Here is a 24,878-nt window from a genome sequence, read left to right as displayed (position 1 = left end):
ATTAACTGACCCAGGAGACCCTGTACTTTCTGACAGATTTGCCCTGCACTCTCCTGACTTGGTAACTTTGTTTTGTGCTGTTGCTCTTCATAAAAAATTTACCATTTTTGTCTATTTCTTTTTCTTCACAGGTTTTTAGTAATTTCCAAGCACACTTTAAGTGTTCGTGTTCATTTCATGTGTGTTTTAGAGTTGGGGGGTGGCTACATTCCTGGAAATTCCCAGGATGAGTTTAGGGAAGGGAAGTTCATGTTCACGTGCAAGGGATAGATATTTTTGTTAGAGGAGAAAACATCCAATTGTAAAATCATAATTGTGCTTTACAGATGGAGGTAAATTGTTTAACACTAAAAGACTTGATCAACCCCAGGCAGTCCAGACTAGATTTTGCAATTGAAGATGGGGAAAATGCACAAAAGGTAAGTGCACTTAAATACCTTAAAGCTCTAACATATTTAGGATGGTGGTGTCTTATTCAATAAAGTGTTCCAACATGCCACCCATACTTGTCTTGTAAACATAATAATTAGTTTGATGAACATTATAGACATATACTTTTTTTTTTTTTACAATGGAGACTTCCAAACCATTATTGTTGAGTTTCTTACTGATTTTGCAGTGGAGAGAGGCTAAGTTAAATGTAATTGTTGGAACCAATTTATATGAATCAAAGATGTGCTGAACACGACAATTGAAAGTTTGTAATACTTATTTATAGCTGTCAAGAATGGAGTTAGCTCATGCTGAGCAGGAATGTTAAGCCTCAATTCCCAAAAAAATAGACCTTATACTGTAAAAGCTGTATTATTAAAGTGCTGTGGAATGTTCTTTTGTACCAATGATCAATCTCCTAGTGGCTGTTCCATTCACCCAAAATTATGACCTGTGCCTCCTGTATATGGGGAGATAAAATGACTTGGCCCAGTAGTGTACGCTGAATATTTGACAGTGCTACTGCTGGTTTTATACTAAGCCTCTTCCTCCCTTTTTGCACCCCTTGTGATTTTTAAGACTGTAGTTGTGTCTTCAAGAAATGTAATGAAATAAAGTGGCCATAGTCTAAGCTATCACTATTGCCACATCAGCACAGCTGTACTCACCAGCCAGTGCCCTACTGAAAAGGTATAGTAGCTTGTTAGCAAATGTCTAAGCATTTTTAGGCAGAAACCAAATAGATATAATAAACCCAGATATAGAAACTTTGCATACAAATCTGAGCATCACAACTTACTTGGGCACTGATCTTTTCTAGGTCTCTATTTTTAGGCTTAGTTAGCATCAACAGTGAAACTGCCTGGTGGAAAAACACCTGTTATGTAGACCTTTGAAGAATACTTGACGATTGTTTATTTGGATAGGTGTGCAGTTGTATGTTTTTTGTAGATTGTTGTTCCTAGCATTCAAAATTTTTTTGTTCGGAGAAGTATGCCAAAACATTATTGTTTTCAAGAGGACTTTCTAAAAATTACCTAAGCTATATGATGATGAAATGTCCAGACTTTAAAATGTAGATTGAGAGTTTTGGCTTTGGGAGTTTCAGAGCAAGACTTTTTGTTTTTCTTTATAATTTGGATGGAACAGCCTTGAAGGAATGTGTACACATTTATATAAAGCCTGAGTCAGTGTCCACTTCTTTCCTTCTGGGTCAGTGATTTTTTTAAGTGCCTTCCACAAGGGCACTCTACTCTAGTTAGCATCAGTAAGGGCTATGTCCAGTTGAACTTTCCCATTTTAATGCGTGCAGAGAAGAACTCAAATTACTCAAAAGAGATCGGAAAAACAGTTAAAATGTTTGAAATGGAATGTATGAGCAGGGATTATTTCACCTCTCAAAGAGAAGGAAAGGAATGAGAACAGCGCTTCTGCCTGGATACGGGAGGGGTTTTGTCCTTTTTTCACTTTGCTCTGTAGTAAAGAAAGGATTTCTAGTGATGGCAAGAACATGGGATTTGCAGTAACGGAGATTTGGGTTTGATTTCCTGCTCTGCCACTTATTAGCTCTGTAACCTTGAATTAATACATTTATTCAGTCACTCAATAAATATTTATGTTCTAGGTGCTGGGACACAGCGGTTTAGGTTTCCTCACCTCTCTCAAGCCTGTTTTTATCTTCCGTAAATTAGAGCTAATAAATAGCACGTCCCTCTTTAGGTATTTGTAACCCAGTAATACATGCTGCTCACACTATCCTCAGTGGAACTGGTGACCCAAAGCCAAACAGTCATCCCTGCCCTTACCTGCGAGACTTTCAGGGTCTCAGATGCAAAACTAACCAACTGTACTGTGATTTGGTAAGTGCCATCATAGGAGCAGGCACAAAATGTTTGGCAAAATAAAGAAGGAAGAAATAAATTCGCAGGGAATTCTGGGAGATTTGGGAAGGTTCACAGAGGAGTTAACATCTGGGCTAAACCTCAGTGGCTGAGGACATTCAACCTATAAAAAAACAAGAGTGAGCAAGACGGACATTGTAGGCAGAGGAAACCACATGAGGTGTAGGCATTCAAGAAATGCTCAAGATTTCCAGAGTGGCCAGAAGCTAGTGGTGTTGGATTGTTACTTGAAGCCCTCTGAGAAATGCCTAGTACAGTGTTTTGTGGGTCAGCTGGCATTTAGAGGATTTCTCTTTTGACTTTCTGCACATTGGTCAACAACTGTAAGTACTGTACTGTGCATGCATTTTCTTGCTACTTATGGAGAAATTTTTGTAAACATATAAATAAGAGCTTTCAATTTCATTACCCAAGTTTACTGAGGCCAGTTATGAGAAATAAATCAGAGTCTCCTCTTAAGTTGTTCACAGCTCTTTTGGGGAAGACAAAAGGAAACCAATGGTTTGGCACACAGGGGTGAGCAGTAAGGATTAAGCTATTGGGGTGCTTGGTGAAAGAGATAATGCCTCACAAGGGCTGGAAGAAAGGAATGCTAACTTAAGCAAGTATAGATGAAGGGAACTGGTAAGGAGTAGAAATGAGCAGGTATGTTTGGAGACAATACCCAGACTTAGTGGGCACAGGTTTTCCTTGAAGGTCATTCATAACTTTTTGGAGTAATTAAGAAAAAAGGTTAAGTTCAATTTGGAATATATCTATATTTGTTCCTGTGTGATTACAGGTAGATAAATATGTGCAGGAGGCACTGGTTGTCTGATTGTGGAATTCATGAAAAGTCCTAGCCAGATACAAACTTGGGAACTGTCAGCATACAGGTTGGTTTTAAAGCCATGGACATGAGAGTGGGTGAACTCTCCCAGAGCGAACAGAGAAGACTGGAGGGCAGAGATTTTAAGAGTGGAAAAAGAGGAACCAAGGAAGGAGACTGAGAAGAAATAGTCCAAGAAATAGAAAGAACCAAGAGAGAAAGTGTGCTATTTTAGAAGGGCTGTGTGTTTTGTAGAGCAAAGAACAGTCAACAGTCTCAACCATGGCAGTGAGATCATGTGAGGTGTTTTACTATTGAACTGGCCAGTGAAAGGTGACCTAGGTGAAAGATCAGAAGGTGAAAGATCAGTGAAAGGTGACCTAGGTGACAGATCAGAAGAGCCTGGTGGTTTGAGGAACCCCTGGGAGATGAGCAGGGGAAACCCTTGGTGTGGATTATTCTAGAAAGTGCGCTCTGAAGGGAAAGAGTTATTGGTCGGTAGCTAGAAGGAGACACTTCCTAAGGTGTCATCTTTACAGTGAGTCCTAAAGCATAGATAGGGTTTCTGTGGGCGAAGTTTCACTGAGAGCATTAAAGACAAAGTCATGGTATAGGGCAGGTTTGAAGAAAAACAAGTGTACTATTTGGGTAAAATGTGGAGTAGGCATGAGATGGAACTGGAAAAGCTGCTGGCAAAATATTGCCAAGGGCCTGGACAAGGCTGATCATCGTATATGTTATTTGAGGGACACAATCAAAGCTGTATCTGAGACACAAGCAGGACTCAAACCAAGATCTTCTAACTACAAAGCCTCTCTCTGGCAGAGTACGGCAAAGTCAAAATCTGGTATAATTCATGACCACACACATCTGTAAAGCACTCACAAGTTACTTCTCGGATCCCACCTTCCCAGCACTTCTATGGCAAGTAAGCCAGGCTGTGTGGTCTCCATTTGCATATGAGAACTGGAGAGCCTGTTTCATGGTCACACTTCCCAGGCCCTCTCTAGCCAGGGAGGTGACTTCCTGCACATCGCAGCTTAGATTTCCTGGTAGGCAGATCTGACATAGAGTCAGTGCACAGGAGGTATGTAGGGGGATTCTGGGGGTCCAGGCATGTGGGTGAAAGGGGAAGGCTGCCGAACTGGACAGAGGGAGAAGCAGATCTGTAACACAGTCTCAGGGGAGGTCTAGACTTAACCCAACTAGAAGTTCTAGGATGACCCCTCAGAGCCATCCTGAGTCATTCGTTCCTGAAGAGATCTCAGTGCCTCCCTGTGGCCACCACACAGCTGGGAAGCCTTGCTGGAAAAGGCTTGGAGGTAGTTACTATAGTTGGAACCCCTCATTTTATTGATAAGGTATCTTGGGCCCAGATGGAACAAGCATTTTGTTCCGGAATCAAAAAGATACAGAACTGAGACAAAAGCTACACCTCCAGATTCTAACTCCCTTTCCGCTTAACACGGTGTGAGGATTGCAGGCTAGACAGACCAAGCAGGGTCCGGTTAGGATACAGTTGACTTTTTCTGCCCATCTGAGATCTCAGAATGCAAATACACGTGGCATTTTTTTCCTTTGGATGTAGATGTATGCTATAATCATAACCTAGCAGGTAACCTAACTCCCTTCCTGCTTTAAGTTTTTCTTAAACTGTAGTGAAAGTATATCAAAGTGTTAGAGGAAATAATGCATCTAAATTGTTCCTCCGTAGGGAAAAAGTAGGAGCTCATAATTCCTACAAGAATAAGTACCCTAGAGGCAGTACAGAAGGAGGGTGGATCTCTGGCCACTTAAGTGAGTCTGGGCCACACCCTTTACCACAGGGATACTTTTTGGAAAACTAGATAAACGAGGCATAGTGTTCTTTCAGCATCTGTAAGGGGCAAGGCGTTTTGCCAAAAATTGTGAGGAATGAGACACATGGAACTTGCTCCCTGACCTCCAGAAGTGCAGTCTCATTAATGAGTCAGGATATGCACGTGAGAAGTTAAATAGCAATATGACATGCTATATATTGTATTAGCTCTGAGTGCCAGAATGAACAGGAATAAAGAATGGGGCAGAGGGGAACAGGTAACAGCTACATTTTATTGAGAGCTCAGTATATGCCAGGAACTACTCTAATAACCCTTGAGGTTGGTATTTTTATGAACTTCATGTTCAGTGAAGAGAATTAAAATTCAGTGAAGACAAGCAGCTTACCCGTGCTCACACTGCTGCTAAGTAGCAGAGGCAGGTAAGCTATCCCAAGAGCCTGCCTGCAGAGCTCCTTCCCCATACTGCCTCTCCATAGGTGTCAGTGAGGATCCGGGGCCTGTTGGGTACCTTTTGTGGGAGCTATGGTAAAGGTAACTTACCCCCAGTTTGCACCCCCGGTTTGCTCATTTCTAGATGCAGGAGTTCAGAAACTTCTGCTATCAGCTCTTTCTTGCCTACCAACGACTTCTATACTGAATGAAGGTCGTATGTGACCTCAGGCAAGTTATTTTACCTCTCTGTGTCTCAGTTTCTTCATCTGGGTCACAGGATTGGATGTAGAAAATAATAGCACCTAGGTCACAGGATTGGATGAGGAGGCAATCGATGTAAAGTACATAAAAAGGGGTGTGGCCCATAGGAAACATTTAATACTTTCCCTTTGGAGTTCCCTTGTAGAAGACTTCATCAGAACTGCACACGAGTAGGGATGTGTTAAGAGATGTGGATAGATGAAGTTTCCGGGCGGGCTGCTTACCGCTGCTGTGGTGGGAAATCATCGCCCTCATCCCCACCTGCCTTCCTTCCAGTGACACGAGGGCAGAGCCTCACCATGGCCGGCTGGCAGCTTCTGCTGATCCAAGGAACCAGAGTTGGCCCTGCTAACACAAACTCCAGTTGCTTCCACTCTTTTTTGCCTCTCTTCATATGCTGCTCATTTATAGGAAAGCATCTTTTTTAAACCACTCCCCAGCCAAAACGTAAGCATGCAGTAGCTGCAGAGTGACATGTGTATAGGAAAAGGAATGACGAATGTTTAACACATCTGCCTTCATCATTATGTGAGATATTATTGCCTGGAGGTGAAATCTGGTATAGACCGAGTAGAATTTTTCTGTTTTCAAAAGACAAATACTTATTGTAGGCGAAAGAAACTTGTTTTCATTGCTTGGTAAATGTGGCTTTCATATAGCCAGTCCTTCATAGTTGACTAAGGAACATATTGGATCCATCATTGATCTTTTCTTATAATTATCTAAGTCTATTCAAAGTGTGGTCTGGGGGCACATGGCTAGTCCATAAACTATTACTGAACTGCAAAAAACTAGGAACAGAACTTGAATAATTATCATATGATCTCTCTGACATGAGGAATTTGAGAGGCAGGGCAAGGGGATTGTGAGGGGAAGGGAAGGAAAAATGAAACAAGTTGGGATTGGGAGGGAGACAAACCATAAGAGACTCTTAATCTCAGGAAACAAACAGGGTTGCTGGAGGGGAGAGGAGGGAAGGATAGGGTGGCTGGGTGATGGACATTGGGAGGGTATGTGCTATGGTAAGTGCTGTGAATTGTGGAAGACTGATGATTTACAGACCTGTACCCCTGGGGCAAATAATACATTATATGTTAATTTAAAAAATTGCAAAAAAAAAGAACAGAACTTGAGTCAAATGCTTAGAAAGCTCTGTAGCAATCTGATCTTGCCCCCTGTGGCATCTAAGCCTATGATTAAGGGTCTCTTCCCGTTGAGCAGGCTGTAGGTTGTTTGAGTGACAAACTCAAACGGAGAGTCACAGGTCGTGGGAGTGGCATGTGAGTCCTATGAAGTAAAAACCACGCATCAGTATGTGGGAGTTTGGAAATAAAAAACCCTGCCTTCACCATGGATAGAAAAGCACTGCTCTAGGGGAATTACAGCCCTCCAGGTTGGTTTGACATGTGGCATTTTGTTAGCTACTTTTCCATTGGTCCTACTACTAATTGCTGTATTAGCACCGGTGAACATTGAATGACAAAAGCATAATTGTACTGCACTAGTTCGTGCAAACTTATAAACAGAGAAGCACTATGTACTCAACCCACAGTTGCCCTTATCATCCTCAACTGTTACAAGCATCTACCAGTGACAGATAAACTCATGACTTTGTTCTCAGAGATGCCTGAGAAGTATGTTTAGAAGTGGTCAATGATGGGCACTTGGGGTGGCTCAGTCAGTTAAGCATTTGGCTCTTGATTTTGGCTCAGGTCATGATCTCGGGGTCTTGGGATTGATCCCCACATCAGGCTACATGCTTTGCAGGGAGTCTGCTTGAGACTCTTTCCCCACTTCCTTTGCCCTTCTCCCTGTTCTAAAATAAATAAATCTTAAATAAAATAAAATTCTTTTAAAAAGCAGTAGATGATGATCATTTTCTCGCTGAGCCCCTCTTGGATTCCACAAGTCCTTCTGTCTATTTTCATTAGTCCTAGCCTGATATTTTTCAGCCCTAAACATGGGGTCTCTTTGTATCTTCATGTCTTGGTGAGTCATAGGAACAAAAGGCTCTTAGCTTATACCTGCCCTTTCTGTTTCTCGCTAAAAGGTCTCTTTTTTTTAAATAGGAAAATATATTTGTTGATCGTTCAAGGATGGCCCCGAAGACTCCAATAAAAAATGAACCAATTGATTTATCAAAGCAAAAAATCTTCACTCCAGAAAGAAACCCCATTACTCCAGTTAAGCTTGTTGACCGACAGCAGGCAGAACCATGGACGCCCACGGCTAACCTGAAGGTGCTCATTAGTGCCGCCAGCCCTGACATAAGAGACCGGGAGAAGAAAAAGGGACTATTCAGACCTATTGAAAACAAGGATGGTGCCTTTACAGACTCTTTGCAGGTAAACAGGCTATATCTTCCGGCTTTATAGATTTTTAACATTTTTACTTGATTATTTAAGTCATAGAATTCTCAATCCTTCAGTTACTATTGAGCCAAAAGCAGTATTAAACTACATGCTTTCTTTTTTTGTTGTTTATTTGTATATTCTTGCTATTGGGGGGATTTAATGGCATGTCAAATACCTGTAATGGTAAAATACCTTTAGGTAGGCAGTATCTTTCATCTACAAATCCCTGTTTTTTATAGATATCAAAATATATCAAAACTTAATATCTTATTTATAGCTAAAATGGAATTCTTACTTTGTCTCATTTTTTTCACAATGAATGCTTTTTTCTCGTCTATATGCTACTCCCTTGAGTACTCCTACTACACATTTTAAAACTGACAATTATTATTTTAAAAATAATTTTTAAATAATTTTTTTAAAAATAACAATTATTTAAACAAAACTATAATTTTGATTTAATACGGAAGCTTGGACTTTTTTTTATGTTGCCACAAATTATAATTTTGCTCCTATTTTGAAGGCAATAGTATATTTCAGACCTGGGAAAATTCATTGTTTTTATATATGTTCAGTTCTTTGGTTTGGGACTCTAAAGTTAAATCATCTTTAAGTTATCTGTCCTCTAGGGAACCAGAGCTATTGAATAAACAGCATCTCTATATTTAAAAAAAAAAATCAGTGGTCAATAATTTTCAATCTCCCATTAAACTTCTCAGATTTGCTAAGAAAAGTCAGTTATTTCTCCTTTGGGGGATTTTTCATGCTATAAATATTACCAAAATGAAGAAATTGGGACAGGAAAAGAGAAAAAGATGTCCTGAATCTGGTTTTGGGTGCTAAAGATATTATGTACATAATAAGTATGTAAATGTGTGTGTGTGTGTGTGTGTGTGTGTGTGTGTGTGTGTGTGTGTATGTGAGCATATATATATATAAAAGTATATTTTATATGACCAAATATTCTATCAAAAGGTAATAAAGAATACATTTAAAGAAGATATTCCTCAGTAATTTTTAAGAATGTAAAGGGACTCTAAGACCCAAAAGTTTGAGGACTACCATTCTAGGGTATACATCTAGTATGTATGTGAAATTATACATACTAGATAGTGAAATTATACATACTAGTAGTGAAATTATTAAGTCATTGGATATGCAAATATTTGCAAAGTAATTGCTTTCCCAAGTATGAATGAGCATTTATTGATCCACATTCTCTCTGACATTTGACACTGTCAAATGTATTAATTTCTGCCAACCTAATGGGTATACAGTTGTGTATTTTTGTAGTATTCATTTGCTTTTCCTTGGTTACCAATAAGGCTGTCTCTTTCCACATGTTTATTGGCCACAATGTTTTTTTCTTCTGTGAAGTGTCTATTCACATAATTTGCTGATTTTAGTTGGGTTCTTTTTCTCCATGCTGATATATAAGAGTTTATTGTATATTCTTGAAAATAAACCTCTATCAGTTTAATGTGTTACTTTTCACTTTGGTGTATATCTTTTAACATGTTACTTGTTGTAATCAATTGTCCCTGAACTATTTACTCAGTCCTTCTTGTTCTCCCAAGTTGGGAGTGCTATCTCTGTCATCTGTTTCTTGGCTATCTTTTATTCCATTGGCCAATCTATGCATCCCTACACCAATAACATATTGTAATAAGCATTGGTATCAGGGAAAGCAAGACTCAACTTATTTTGCTTCAGAATATATGGGCTATTCTTCACCTTTTGTTTTTCCTTATATACTTCAGATTGGATTTTAGTTGGAATTGCATTACATGTAGATTGATTTGAGAAGAATAAATCTGTTTACGGTAATGCACCCTCCTATCTATGAAGATAGTATACTTCTCTAAGTTTTAAGTGCATTTCTCAAAGATCTAAGTTTCAATATTTTATGCAAATAGATTTTTGCTAGATTTGTTCCTAAAAACATCACTCATATTGTTATTGTAAATAATGTCTTTTCATTTCATTGTTGTTACTACTGTATGGCAATACAAGTGATTTTTGAGATACATTGTTTTGCCTTTACAGCTACATTGCTAAATTCACTCATTATTTTTAATAATTTGTCTGAGATACTTATGAGTTGTATATAAACAATCGTGTCTTCTGTAGAATGAAAGTTTTGCTTATTCTTCTCTAATCCCTTGCCTCACTTGCTTTTTCTTGTCCTCGTGCACTGGCTAGGATCTTCAATATGGTGTTGAAGAAGAGCAGTGATAATGGGCATCCTTATCATTTTTCAGATTTTAAGGAAATGCTTTCAAGATTTTCCCATTAAGACATGTGTTTGCCATTGGATTTTTTTATGGATACACTTTTTATTAAAGAAGTTCTCCATTTTTAGTTTTTAAGGCATTTTTGAAAATCGTGAATGAGTATTAAATTTAGCAAATGCTTTTTCTGAAAGCTTTGAGAAAATCATATCACTTTTCTCCTTGAATCTGTTCACTGAAAAGCCTTTTACTTTCTCAGGCTTGAATTGAGCCTTTTTCAAATGTGGGTTGATGAGACAAGGATACTACTCAGGGTACTTGCCATAAAAAAGAATAAAAAGGAGTAAGACTTAGCTGCCCTTGTTCAGTTCCATTTACCCTTGGTCAGTTGTTAAAAGTAAAACACTGGTGACACAATGCAGGCCAGTGGATCTCAGACTTTTATGTTAGGAGGAATCACCCAAGATCTAGATTCGGATACATCAGGTCTGGGATACGGCCTAAGACTCTCCAAGCTCCTGGTGATGCTAATCTAATGAGCACATTAGTAGCAAGGGTGTAACAAGTGATAAACAACTTCATTTTTCACTTTTTAAATTTTTAACCAAAAGACTCACCTTCAAGTTTCAAAGGAGAAAAAATTCAGCCCAAAGAAAACAATCAGTAAAACATCAAGAAAATTGGATTAGGAAATGTATTTTAACGAAAATCTAGCATGATACGTACTGAGATGTCCCCCTCACTTTGCTAATAACTCTCATTTTTCTATACATTTTTCTTGCATTTTTCATGCAATTTCTCTATTAGGATGTTAAGTATGACATCTCTCCCCTCCCTTTTGTCTGCCCTTTGTAGCTTGATGTGGTTGGGGACAGTGCTGTGGATGAATTTGAAAAGCAAAGGCCAAGCAGAAAACAGAAAAGTCTGGGACTCCTGTGCCAGAAGTTTCTAGCTCGCTATCCAAGTTATCCCTTGTCAACCGAGAAAACAACCATCTCCCTAGATGAAGTTGCTGTCAGTCTTGGTATGTATCGTCAGATTACCTGCAGTCCTATCTGTAGTCACAGTGGGAAACCAGTTTCCTTGGGCAGGCTGAAGTCTTCGGATAGCTTCTCATTAAGCAAAGGGTGGGCTCCGAACAGTAAGGATGGAGGAGCAAGTCGAGCTGCCTTCTGTCATCAAATTTCTCATCCTTATACCTAGGATTCCAGGGAGTCTTCTGGCCCTGAGGGTCAAACAAAACAAACAAACAAAAAAAAGTTTTTTTAACCTTATAAAATATTTATATAAAAAGACTCACACTAAAAATTAATATCTCATTTTTAATTTCAAATTATTTCAGACAGTCAAAAAACACTTAAAAATGCCTTGGTCTTTATTTTTAATAATGCTTCTAAGAGTTCAGACCTGGTGTTATTTCTGTTATCAAACAGGATTTGAGAGCAAGACGATTGTGTTTGAAGCCATATACTAGCATATTCACAGCATATTCCTGAAAAACGAGGAAAAGCACATCTGGACATAACTCAAACAGCTAAACCTCATAACAAAGAGGAGTGCATGTGTTCACATGGCTTGGGTGTGTGTAATGTGCAGTGGTGTATGGGCTGTAGATAACGCAGACAGCCGTCTCAGGATAGAGACCCCTAGTGGACATGGGTCTCAGAGTAAACATTGTTGACATCTTTAATAAGCAGAAATCACAGTGGTAGAGGGTGTCCCCTTAAAAAACAAGGAGGTTGTACATACAGAAAAAAATTAAAAATCAACTAAACAGGCTGTATGATAGATTATATTTTTAATTTGGGTTTTTTTTAATTCTCTTTCTTCTCATAGCCCCGAGAAGTGTGTCCTAGTAGATGATTGTCAATCTGAATTATTCAAACTGATGGCTAAAATCATTTTAGTTACCAGATACTGAGATAATGAGAAAGCAATAGGTTATGATAGAAAGACCATGGGTTGAGCTTTGGGTCAGATGGGGTTGGATTTGAAGCCCAGTTCTCTAATTTACAGGCCATGAGAGTTTTAAAAAAGGTTAATTAACCTTTTCCTGTCTATAACACAAGGATCACAGCGCCTTGCAGAAACTTAGCAAAGTTGGGGATAATATCAACAACATGCTTAACTTAGGGCCTAGCATGGATAATGCTACTCTTATGTGGAATAATTTCTACTCCACTCTTATTAGATAGCCCTGCCCTCCTCAAATTGTCCTCTCAACCTCTAGGATGAGAAGCATGGTGTCTTGGTTGGGGAGCCCAGAAGTAGAACACATTATTTCGCATCGGTGCCAATGAAACAAGAAGGGGAAGGTGACCCAGTTGGATAGAGGCTTAGGATACACCCATTCGAGGTACAGGGTCCTAGAAACTAGTCTTACAGAGGGTGAGAGTAAAACAATAGCACACAGTGTCCTTCTCACTGGGATTCATGAGGCCAGCTTCCACCCTGTACCAACTTCTATCAGGGACCTTGAACTGATATCAGTGGGAAAACAAGAGATTGGATGTTGGAAGGCTTTGTTACAGATCTGGGGGTGAGAGGGATCAGACAGGAAACGGGACTCCTGCTCTCATGTGAGTCACAGATGCCCGTGTTATGGCTGGTCAGAGCAGAATTTCAGAGATTTTTACAAACAGCTTCTTAATGCCTCACGATCACCCAGACTTGCCAAATGACCTTGCCATCTCTCTTCCTGTGATGTCCAAAAACGGGGTCCCTTCTTTAAAGCTATTTCAGTGGTAACCATATCTTGGGGTTGAGTCTAAACTCCCTGCTCTAACCCAGGTCACAAGCTCTAAGAACATATGTTAACCAAGAATGTTCAGAGCATTTCAGCCGCATTATTTCCCAGACTGTGGTCCCGTGTAGATTTGACATGGATATTACAGGTAAGAAAAAGAACTAGAGGTGCCTAGGTGGCTCAGTCAAGTAAGCATCCAACTCATTTTTGGCTCAGGTCATAATCTCGGGGTGGTGGGACTAAAACCCAGGGTTACTTCTAATCCAGCCAGGCTGACCTCAAAGCCCCCCGGGTTTAACTGCTGTATGTATTTTTGGTAAATGTGATAGATAGCTCTTTTGAGTGTTGGGAAAGTGGGTAGACAATTGATGAACTCTACACTCGGCAGGGAGTCTTCCTGGGATTCTCTCCCTCTGCCCCCCACTCCCCACTTGAGCATGCTCTCTCTCAAATAAATACATTCATTAATAAAATCTTTAAAAAAAAAAGAAGTTAAAGAACCAGGAGTGACTTTAGTAAATGGATAATAGCACAGCCTTAGAAATGAATTTATTGGGCTGAGAGATGTTCTCGATTATCTCCCTTGAGGACTCAGGGAAGCATGGTAGTGACCGTTAAATCCTTGGGGAGGCGTAACTAATGCCATGACCAGGATTAATAGGATTGTGTTGATCCAAAAGAAAAGGAAGGCTGGGTGCCAGGAAAAACCTTCCCGACAGAGCAAGCCCCAGAGTAACCTGAAGATCTTGAGACCTGTGAAATGGAACTTTTTAGTGCCCCAGCCTGTAAGCAGTTAAACAGTCCAGATTGAAAAGATGATTATCTAGGCAGGCAGCTGCCAGTGTGACTTTTATCAGCACCACCTATTAAACACCCATTGTACATCTTAAACATTCATCTCACCCTCCAAGTGGTCAGAATCTTCCTTTATTTTCCCCTTTTTAGGATGCCTATCCACTAGATGGAGAGGGAACAGTTTGTATCTAAAATACAAAATAACAAAACAGCCCAGCATATGGCTGGCCCTGAGGTGTCTCAGTTGCATTCACATGACATTTCTAATGGGAAGGTTTATAGAATGTTACACTCTAAACAAGATGTGTTAATATATGAAAACAGACTGGAATAGAAAACCAGGCAGATCTGGACAAGGGGCCGCTCACGGCCCCTGCCAGCACCTTCCAGCAGGCATCTGGCACTGAAGCCTGAGCTTCTGAGGGTGAAGAAAGAACCTTTCGGGGTCAGGAGCTGAAATGTTCTGGTTGACTGTGAAATGTGTCTTGATGCATAGGAAAGAACTTCACTTCACCTCTGAAGTTTTCATCATAATTTGGTCAGTTTTTTCTATTAAATCTTAGAAGGGCCAGAAGCTATGTTCACTGAGTCTGCTCTGGTTATAGAACACCTTCTGGCAAGTGAGCAGAAAGAGGGCATCTTTGTAGCTGGACAGTTTTCTGGGAGCTGCCTAGAGGCTTTAGTTATGGGGACTTAGAGAAGAACAAAGGATCCAGTGGGTTTCAAAAGCCTAAGGGCCTGTTGCACAACAGGCTGAGGCAGAGGAGGTTTTAAAATCTGTTTCTACTGTGACCTCTCAGGCTAGCAGGGATTTGGGATATTTCCGATGCTGTGCGGGAAGTATTTACAAAATAGTATACAAACAGTAGATAAAATTGACACTCTGTTGTAGACCCTGTACCTTTATGGCCACATTTAATCCTCATCACCTTATGAGATAAATATTAAGGCACAGAAAGATGAAGTGACTTCCAAGGATCACACAACTACTAAGGGATAGAGCAGGGTTGCTTCTAATCCAGGCAGTCTGACCTCAAAGTCCCCAGGCTTAACTGCAGTACATATTTTGGTAAATGTGATAGACCGCTCCTGTGAGTGTTGGGAAAGTGACCATGAACTTCATGGTCAGCCTGAACTGTACATGAAGAGTCTCTGTACTTTACTGCTGGGCTGTTGGGCCCAAATGCCCCTGAATGGGAATGGAGGGACAGGTATCAGTGGCCAAGATGAACAAAAGGAAACTTGTATGTTATTCAGCCGTGGCTGTAGCTTCCTCCAGCAACTTGAGAAGGGTGCCCAAGCTCTTGACTCCTGAGTTGCCAATGCGAAATAGGAAACAAAATATTTGCCATCTGTTTTCATAACCGGGCCATTAAGAGAGTTAGCAAGATTATTATTTCACATCGTTCAAACTTCAGGAAAGGCTAGAATTGCCCAAATGATGTATCATGCATTGGACACAGTTTATTATATAGTCTGCATAATTAGGAATACAAGTCCAAGTCAACAGTGTTCATCAGGCATCCATCAGACACTTTAGTACATGCGGTGCTCAGTCCCACCTGTTTAAACATGCTGAAATGGTGGCATGTCTTACCTAACAAGTCCAAAGAAACAACATACTACTGTTCATGTAATAGAGATGGAACTATCGTCCATGTCTGGGTAGATGTTTTATCCTAGCACTTGCTAAGCATTGGATTCCAAGAATAAGAAAGAAAAATAATTCCTGTTGCTTGTATCCTAAGAGGTTGAATTTTTAGAGCATCTGCACTGGCTGGCTATTATACCGGGCACCGTGTAAATTAGTTTACAGACGCAGTCCAGGCCCTCAAGGAATTTTTACTCGAAAATGTTTGCCTGCATGACCGTCAGCTTCTATTTCGCAAACAGGCGTTGAAAGGAGACGTATCTATGACATTGTAAATGTGCTGGAATCACTGCATCTGGTCAGCCGGGTGGCCAAGAATCAATATGGCTGGCATGGCCGGCAGAGCCTGCCAAAAACCCTGAGGAGCCTCCAGAGACTGGGAGAGGAGCAGAAATATGAAGAACAGATGGCTCATCTCCAACAGAAGGAGCTAGAGCTGATGGATTATAAACTAGGAGAACGTAAAAAAGACGGCTGTCCAGATTCTCAAGATCAACAGCTACTGGATTTCTCAGAACCCGACTACCCTTCTTGTGAGTGCACTGGAACCACACGAGTAACGGCCGAGAGGGAGGGATGGTCTCTTCCCGTAGAAACTCACTGCTAAGGTGGGGAGTGCCAGACTGACAGCCCTGGAGGGAGATGCCCTCTGATTTGATCTACTGAAGAAAGGGAGACAGATGGCTCCCTGACTGGGCGTCCCCCTCAGCCTCACTTCAAGCCTGTCTAGTGGCAGTTTGTTTGGTATTGGGTATGTTTGGACCAAAGATCACGGACAGTGCTCCATTTCAGAATGACAGCCCCATGCTGAAGTCCGTTTGTGAGCCTTTAAGGAAATTTTGCTCTGAAAGAAGCCATCTTTTCAGAGAATTCAATTTTTTTGCTTAGAGTAGATTACTTAGAAAAGAACCCCGTTTGGAGAACATGCTGATAAGAAAGATAGATAATCTCTCCTGTCATATGATGCAGCATTTTTTAAATGTATGTCTCCATTATTCTTCCCCGTCAGCTCCTATGTCTCCTCTCCCTATTGTCACCATTGATCTCCATCATTCTCACCCTGTACCCCATTGCTAAGACGATAAAGTACAAGTGGCAATCACGTTTCACTTGCAAATACAACAGGAATGGAAACGTGGGCCTCGTTTTCATTAGATTTACTGCCTCGTGCGTTTTAGCACCACCCCCTGAGCCAGTTCTTATCCTAATAACCAGAGGAGACAGCCATCTGTCAGGGATGGGTCGCCTGCCTTCGACAGCAGCACACGTCTGATCAGTGTTTCGTATTCATGTCTAGCTTATTTTTTTCCTTCCTTCTGAAAAGCAATGGCAGGGCTGAGCGCCTACTGTGTTTCAGACAGTCAAATTATTGTAGGCACAGAGAAATAAAAACAAGTGTTCTCGCCCTTAAGGGAAGAGCTGATGTTCTGAAAATAGTCCCTGAAGTCTACCCTCTCCTATTTTCCTTCCCCATTAATCTTTTCAAAAAGTTGCTTCAGGAAAACTACCTCATGGATTGTATATTCTATGAAGTGGGAGTATAAAGCATGATGAGTGGTTTCAATTATGCATTTCAGAGTTTATGCCTACTGGAGAGGAGTTGCACAGGCCATTAGAAAACCCATCTCAGGGCGCCTGCGTGGCTCAGTGGGTTAAGCCTCTGCCTTTGGCTCAGGTCATGATCCTGGGGTCCTGAGATCAAACACCACATCGGGCTCTCTGCTCAGCAGGGAGCCTACCTCCCCCCCCCTCCCCGCCCCACCGCCTGCCTCTCTGCCTAATTGTGATCTCTCACTCTCATAAATAAATAAAAAATCTTTGAAAATCTATCTCACTTCTTCGGGCACCAGGCTGCCTATAGGTAGAGCTTACAACTCTTGATCTCAGAGTCATGAGTTGGAGCCTCACACTGGACATAGAAATTACTTAAAAAGGAAAGAAAAAGATGTCCATCTCATTTCTTTACCAGCCATCTCTTTGTGATGTGTGTCCAGTAAGCTTCTGCCTGTTACCAGAGTGATCTTTGCATCTGCTATTAGAGTTCGCAGTTCTGGCAAACCCCAAGTACCGTCTTTCATGTGGTAAATTATATGTTTTGATGCTTTTGTTTCATTCCCTTTGTAGCATCTGCAAACAGTAGAAAAGACAAGTCTCTGAGAATTATGAGCCAGAAGTTTGTCATGCTGTTCCTCGTGTCCAAAACCAAGATTGTCACTCTCGACGTCGCTGCCAAAATACTGATAGAAGAAAGCCAGGATACCCCGGACCATAGTAAATTTAAAAGTAAGTTATCTTCACCTAAATTGACTTATCAGTGCAAAAAGGGTGGGAGTTCATGTGTTGATATTTTCTGCCTCTGAGATTGGAAAAAAAAAAATTTTTTTTTCTTAAGAAGTGCAGTCTTTCCTGCACTCATAAAGGTTCTTGAAAGGTGCTGTGAGAGGTAAGTTAGTAAATACCAGAATTCCCATTAAAGTTCTGTCAGATGCCTTTTCCTCAGCAGTCAGAGGGGATGGTGGAAGCAGAATGCCATCCCACAAATGCAGGTCAGGGAGGGTGTAAGATACTTTGCATTTCTCTTTAGTATCGCTGCATCCAAGACGGAATGTCTGAGTTTTCTTTCCCCTTTTTTCCTCACCCCCTGCCTTCTCTTCTGATGGGTGGACATGAAAGTTGTCTGCAGGTAAGAACCAGAGGAATGACCAGGGTAGGGTAGGGGTGGTGGGACAGAGCTACTGGGCAAGGAGAGAGTTTCTGAGTTTCACACCCAGGGCATCTTCTTTTCCTGTCAAGCCTCGGTTGGAGCCAAATACCCTCGGCTACCAGTAGCCCTTTCAAGCCCTGGGAAGCCAGGAGCTCAGCTTTCTCTGCATTGTCTGTTTCCAGTGGAATTATAGCCAACCTGTGGGAGAAATGAGTAGATAAAATTCAGCTCTATCAGGATTGGGAAGAAGGTTACATCTGGGGTGAACGTTTGATGTTTCTGAACCATAATCACAGCTCCTTTGCTTGATCTTAGCCCAAGGTCATGTGGGTTTCCTACCTATAAATCAATTTCTTGAATAGAAATTACTTTGTGGGCATTGCCCTGCCTGTCGAATGCCTTACCACCCCTGCTGAATTTCTCTTCTAGTACCTGCATTTTCAAATGTCTCTTCCCAGACTTCCTAAGACTCAGGGAATGCCCATCCCACTCCTCCCCCACTAGGGAGCCAGACACTAGGATTCAGGTGAGGAGCTACCTATCATTGGCACAGCTGAACCTCATCACCATGACCCCCAAACCCTCTTGTGTGCCCCGGAGTGCAGCCTCACAGGAAGCTCTGGGACATCCCTGTCATTTTCACAGGCCAGCTGCCTGCTCGAGGCCTGCTCGAGCTGGTGCCACCACCTCCTGCTGGGAGAAACTCAGAGCAAGCTTTTGACATGCCACATAGCAGAATTACATTCGCTAAGCCTTTAATTACAGCCCCTGTCCCTCCCTTGGTGTTTTTGCCATCTCAGCGCTCCCTGCCTGTCACCAGGTGCCTCATACAAGGGCTGTGAAGTTGTGGAAGAGGAAAGACACACTGACCTTCCCTTAGAATGTGTCTTCGGACACACCAGATACATAAATCCCAGGTGACTGCACGACAGAGCTGTCGGCCTCTGCTGCACCCCGCTGCTTTCTGCTGGAGGTTTATATGGTGGCTGAGGAAAGTGACTTGTCACATCAACTAAAATATAGTGGTGTCACAGATGGCGTGACTGTAATTGTGTTTTATATCTTTAAGCAAAGGTACGACGCCTCTATGATATAGCCAATGTTCTGACCAGCTTGGCTCTAATAAAGAAAGTGCACGTGACAGAAGAGCGAGGCCGTAAACCAGCCTTCAAATGGATCGGGCCTGTGGACTTCAGTTCCAGTGGTAAGGTCGGGTGGTTTTTCGAGGCATCTCTTTTATTTGCAGTCCCCAATTCCTGTTCCAACTCATGCATCTTCTACCCAGTGAGATTGATCTTCATTTCCATAACCCACGTCACATTCAAAATTAGTCTAGTGGTATCCCTCGAAATAGCGAACCTTTGTCTGTAAGTGGTGTGTGCCACAGCCCACATCCTGCTGGAAGGGAAGTCCTGAGAGCTTTTGATGTGGGAGTTTCTGTAACTATTAAATTATAGCTCATTAGCTTTTTTTTTTTTTTTTTTTTTTTTTTTTAATTTTATTCCAAAGCTCCTGGAAGTTTGGGCTTAAGGATTAAAAATAACCCTTCTTATGAACTCTGGTGGTTTCTGCACCAGCAGAATAAAGCATTATTTTTCTTTGAAACTCCAGGGAATGTAAAAATTGTATCAGTAACTATCACGAAACGAGTATGTGGTAAAGATGGCTTCTAAATATGGCATGGATGTAATGAACACATCTTTGGTAATTTGTTTAACAGGTTACAAATGTCATAATTATACTAAACTAGAGCGGAAAGGGTATTATCTTCTCCTTATTTGATGGGTAATATCTGAGCAACTGGGGACTAGATCCTACTGTACCAGCTACTTAACATACAGCAATGCTGCCTGGAAAAAAAAAAGCCATTAAAGTTATTTTTAAATTACCCTTCCAATTTTGGTATTCGAGGCATAAATTCCTGCCACTTAACCCAGGCTTATAAAAGATATAGCTCTCTACTTCGCTTAGAATACATTATTCACTTAGGAGCTAGATGAAACCACTTAAAATCAAGTATAACTAATTCAACCCAGCAAGTACTTACTGCATGCGGACCGTGCTCAGCTACTATACTAAATGCCACGAGAGGTTTAAAGACGTGTATGACACCATCCCCGCCTGCATGAATTCTACACCTTTGCCGTTTTCCACTCCTCTGGCTTTGGCTTCTATTTCTTTCACCTGTGAAGCCCTCTTCTTTTCGACATGCAACCATTCTACTCATCTTTCAAGATCTGGCTCAAATGTCAACTCCTCCAGTTTTCCCTGGTCACCCAGAGCAAAGACTGTCTCTCCGGAGCTATTGTGATTTAATATTGTCCTGTTGTACTCAGGGAGGTTGGTACAGTCTTGCCATCGTTGTCCTCGCCGCCGCCGCCGCTACCCGCCCCCCCCAACCGCCCCTCCACCGCAGCTCTACAAATTTGAAACCAGACTAGGTCTGTTTTGTTTGTTTGGTTTTTTCTTTTTTTGAATTTTTAACAACTGTATAACATCTAATTTTGCCTAAGATATGATTCATATAATTCATCAATTTAAATTTAGTGCAGAGTTGTGCAATCATCACCGCAATTACTTGGAAAACAAAGTCACAGTCCCCAACAGAAACCTTGTGCACATTAGCACTTTCCACTTCTTCCCAACCTCTCCCTTCCAGCACCAGGAAAATAATTAATATATTTCCATCTCTATAGATTTACCTATTTTAGAGATTGCCTATAAATGAATCATACAACATATAGTCATTTGTGACCAACTTCTTTTACTGAACAGTATTGTTAAGGTCCTTCAACATTAGAATGTGTGTCCTTACCTCCTTGCTTTCCATTGTGGAATACCACACTGTTGTATGGACATGCCACATTTCCTCATTCAGCAGTTGATGGACATTTCGATTTTTTCCACTTTTTGGCTATTGTGAATGATGCTGCTTTGAACACTGATGTAGAAGTTTTGATATGGACATCTTATGCATCTCTCATCGGCATATCTAGGGGTGGAAGTGATGGCTCATATGGTAGCACTATGCTTAACATTTTAAGGAATTATAAGGAATTTTAGGGGGAAAAATTTAAGGAATTGACATTTAAGGAACTGTTTTCTGAAGAGGTAGATTCCTAATGAGTTAAAAGCAGACTTGGTCTTTATTCATCCATGATTACCTGTTAGACCCAGATCAGTGCTTTTACTTACTCTTGTTGATTATGAGCTTCTACTGAAGGTATAATTAGCATACATTTGAAAATTAGAGAACAATTAAGCAGTACACATGGTCGTCCTGGCTCTTTGGGAACTCAGGGAGGATATAAGTTACGTTTTAATGGACAAGACTGTTGGGTTTTGGAGGGAAAGAGAGCTTTTCAATTCAAGGAACAGACACCTAAAAACAAATTTGGTGTGTGTTTAGAGAACAATCGCCCTGATTTAAGTGGAGGGCTGGGGATAGGGAATAATGAAACATAAAATGTGATTGGTTGGAACCACATTTTGGAAATCTTCAAAATAAACCCAGAACTTTGTCCTAAATGTAGCAGGCAGAAGTGACGAAGGATCTTTAGATAAATTAAAGCAGAAGAGGGACTCAAAAGTGGTAGTGTCATTGAAGAAACTAGGTAGCCAGGGAACCGAGCTGGGGTTGAGGAGTCAGGAAATTAAGGGATTTGTGTAACCAAAAGGATAACAGCTGGAACAGCTCTGCTCTCAGAAGGAGAAGAAGACTTGGGACCTGGTCAGGAACCCCAACATGAACTCGCTTTCTCTACCTGACAGAAAACTGATCTTTTTTCTGTATATCTGGTTTCGTTACTGACAATACAACTGTCATCATCAACCCAGCCATCAAATCCGAACTTCAAAAAAGTTACCTTTGATGTTCTTAATTCACTCTCCTTCACTCCTTGAGTAGTGATTCCCACTCAGATAAACTTAATAAATATCTCTTTTCCTCTTCTCCTTCCTACCACATGGACTTTTCATCCTTTCGCAGCTTTTTTGAGATCTTATGACACAGAATAAATGGCACATCATTAAAATTACAATTTGGTAAGTTTTGTGTTGTGTGGGCCCCTGTGAAATAGTCACCACAGTCGAGATAATGAACCCATCACCCTCCAGAGTTTCCTGCCCCTTTGTAATTCCTCCCTCCTTGCCCCTCACCCCCGCCAACCCCAACCCCAGGGCAACCACTGATTGCTCTCTTTCATTCTAGGTTTGTACATATTTTCTAAAAAATTTTATAAGGGGCTCATATAGAGTTATGCTCATCATTTAAAGTGCATATTTGCAAATTTATATGTTAAAATTACGTGATAATTCCAGAATCAGTACTCACAGTATTTTCTCAAGTCATTCACAGACCTGCAAAGTGGCAAAAAATTTTGGCTGAGAGCATACCCGTGCTCCCAGCTGAGGTCAAACAAGGAAACACTCTGTTCTCTTGTTTCTCATACTCATTTCCACATGGCTCTCCTACCCTAAACGAGTGACCTTTTCGTGGTCTTTTTAGTGCCATGTTTTCACATTTTTGTGCTCTGTGTTCGGGATTTTGCTGTTAAAATAGTTCCCAAGCGTCCTACTAAAGTGCTAACAATTTCGAGTGCAAGAAGGAGTGATGTGTCTTACACAGGAAATACATATCTTAGAGGAGCCCCATTCAGGCGTGTGTTCTAGTGCTGTTGGCTAAGAGTTCAGTGCTAGTGGATCAACTATATATGTTAAATAAGGCACAATAAACACATATACAACAGGTTTATGTGTTTATCAGTTGATAAAAATGTGACCAGAGGCTGGCAGCAACCTAACCCTTTATTATTCTAAGAGCAATGGTTCAGTATTTGCTAATTCATTGTTCATGGTAACTTCATAGAACATAACTGCCATGAATAACAAGAACTGACTGTTGTTTGTATACTCTTTTTATTGAAATTCTTTCACTTGGCATATTTTCAAACTAATAATATTGTAGCATGTATCAATAATTTTATTCCTTTATATGCTGAGTATTCCATTGTATGGATATATCATTCTTTATTCATTTACTTGTCAGTGGACATGTGGATTATTTCCAGTTTGGGGCTGTTAGAAATAAAGCTAAATGAATATTCACATACATGCCTTCCTATGGTAGAATTCACCAGTGAAGCCATGTGGGTGAGCAGTTTTCTACATAAGAAGGTTTTTAACAAAAGGTTCAATTTCTTTAGCGATAGGACTATTGAGGTTATCTCTAGTAATCTTTTCTTCTACTTTGTGTTCAATTTACTCTTTTTCTAGTTTGTTAAGGTAGAAATGGAGTTTATTCAAGATAATTTTTTTTTCGTTTTTAGTGCTATAGATTTTGCTGTAAGTACGGCTTTATCTCTATTCCACAAATTTTGATGTGTTTTGTCTTTCAGTGTAAAATATTTTCCTTTTTGGGGCACCTGGGTGGCTCAATGGGTTGGTTAAGCCTCTGCTCTCAGCTCAGGTCATGATCTCAGGGTCCTTGGATCGAGGCCCGCATCAGGCTCTCTGCTAGCAGGGAACCTGCTTCCCCCTCTCACTGCCTGCTGCTCTGCCTACTTGTGATCTCTCTCTCCCTCTGTCAAATAAATAATTTTTTTTAAATTCCCCTTTTTTTCTTTGATTTACAAGTTATTTAGATGTGTGTGCTCATTTCCAAATTTCTGGAATTTTTCAGAATTTTTTCTTATAGATTCTAACTTCATTCCATGTGAACAGAAAATATGCTTTATATAATTTGAATCCTTCCAAATTCATTGAGGTTTGTTTTATGGTACAGATATGATCTCTCCACATGTACTTAAAAGAATGTATCTTCTGTTTTGTTAGGTGGAATCTTCTATAAATGACAACTTATCAATCAAATCAATCAATCAAATGGTTGATTGTGTTGTCTAATTCTTCTATATCCTCACTAACTTTGTCTTATCAATCACTGATAGAGGAATGTTGAAATGTCTGATTTAATTCCAGCTCTCTCGAGTTTTGCTTTGTGTATTTGAAATTGTCATTAGGAGCTTAAACATTTAAGATTGATCACTATGTCTTTTTGTACCCGATGTTATTCTTTGCTCTGAAATCTACCTTATCTAATGGTAATATAGTCACTTTAGCTTTCTTTTGATTAGTTATCATAGTGTATATTGTTCATTCTTTCCTTTTTAACCTTTGGTATCTATATTTAAAGTGAGTTTCTGGTAGGTAGCCTACAGACAAGAGTTTTTTAATCTAATCTGACAATTTCTGCTTTTCAGTTGACTTCTTTAGACCATTTACATTTTATGTGATTATTGATGTTTGATTTTAGTCTATCTTGCTATTTCTTTTCAGTTTGTCCAATCTGCTCATTGTTCATTTTTACTCTTTTTCTCCCTTCCTTGGGATTTATTATTTTTTTATGCTTCCATTTTACTGGCTTTATTGATTTATTAGCTTTATGGGCTTATTAGCTATAAGTCTGTTGTGTTATAATAATGGCTGCCTTAGGGTTTATAGTATTCACCTTTAACTTACCACAGGCCACCTTCAAATGATATTATACTGTTTATACTGTATAAGATCCTTACAATAGCATACTTTCATTTCTCCCTGCCTGACTTTTGTACTGTTGTTGCCAAATATTTTACTTCTCTGTATGTTAAAAACTCCACAATGGGGCGCCTGGGTGGCTCAGTCGGTTAAAGCCTCTGCCTTCGGCTCAGGTCATGATCCCAGGGTCCTGGAATCAAGCCCCGCATCGG

At 40.5% G+C, this 24,878-nt stretch overlaps 1 protein-coding gene across 1 annotated transcript in view; it reads left to right on the top strand.

The window, feature by feature from the left end:
• Window positions 1–24,878, top strand: part of E2F7 (E2F transcription factor 7) — a 39,689-nt gene that overhangs the window by 586 nt on the left and 14,225 nt on the right. Inside the window, exons 2-7 of the mRNA XM_059186397.1 lie at window positions 327–419; window positions 7,724–7,999; window positions 11,095–11,263; window positions 15,674–15,964; window positions 17,556–17,714; window positions 19,205–19,339. Coding sequence (XP_059042380.1) covers window positions 327–419; window positions 7,724–7,999; window positions 11,095–11,263; window positions 15,674–15,964; window positions 17,556–17,714; window positions 19,205–19,339 — 1,123 coding nt within the window. The remainder of the gene's footprint in view (window positions 1–326; window positions 420–7,723; window positions 8,000–11,094; window positions 11,264–15,673; window positions 15,965–17,555; window positions 17,715–19,204; window positions 19,340–24,878) is intronic.

Source organism: Mustela lutreola, chromosome 8 (assembly GCF_030435805.1).
Source record: "Mustela lutreola isolate mMusLut2 chromosome 8, mMusLut2.pri, whole genome shotgun sequence".
In the NCBI taxonomy this organism is placed as follows: Eukaryota; Metazoa; Chordata; class Mammalia; order Carnivora; family Mustelidae; genus Mustela; species Mustela lutreola.
Note: the sequence above shows the minus strand (reverse complement) of the source record. Positions and strands in the feature narration are given on the sequence as shown.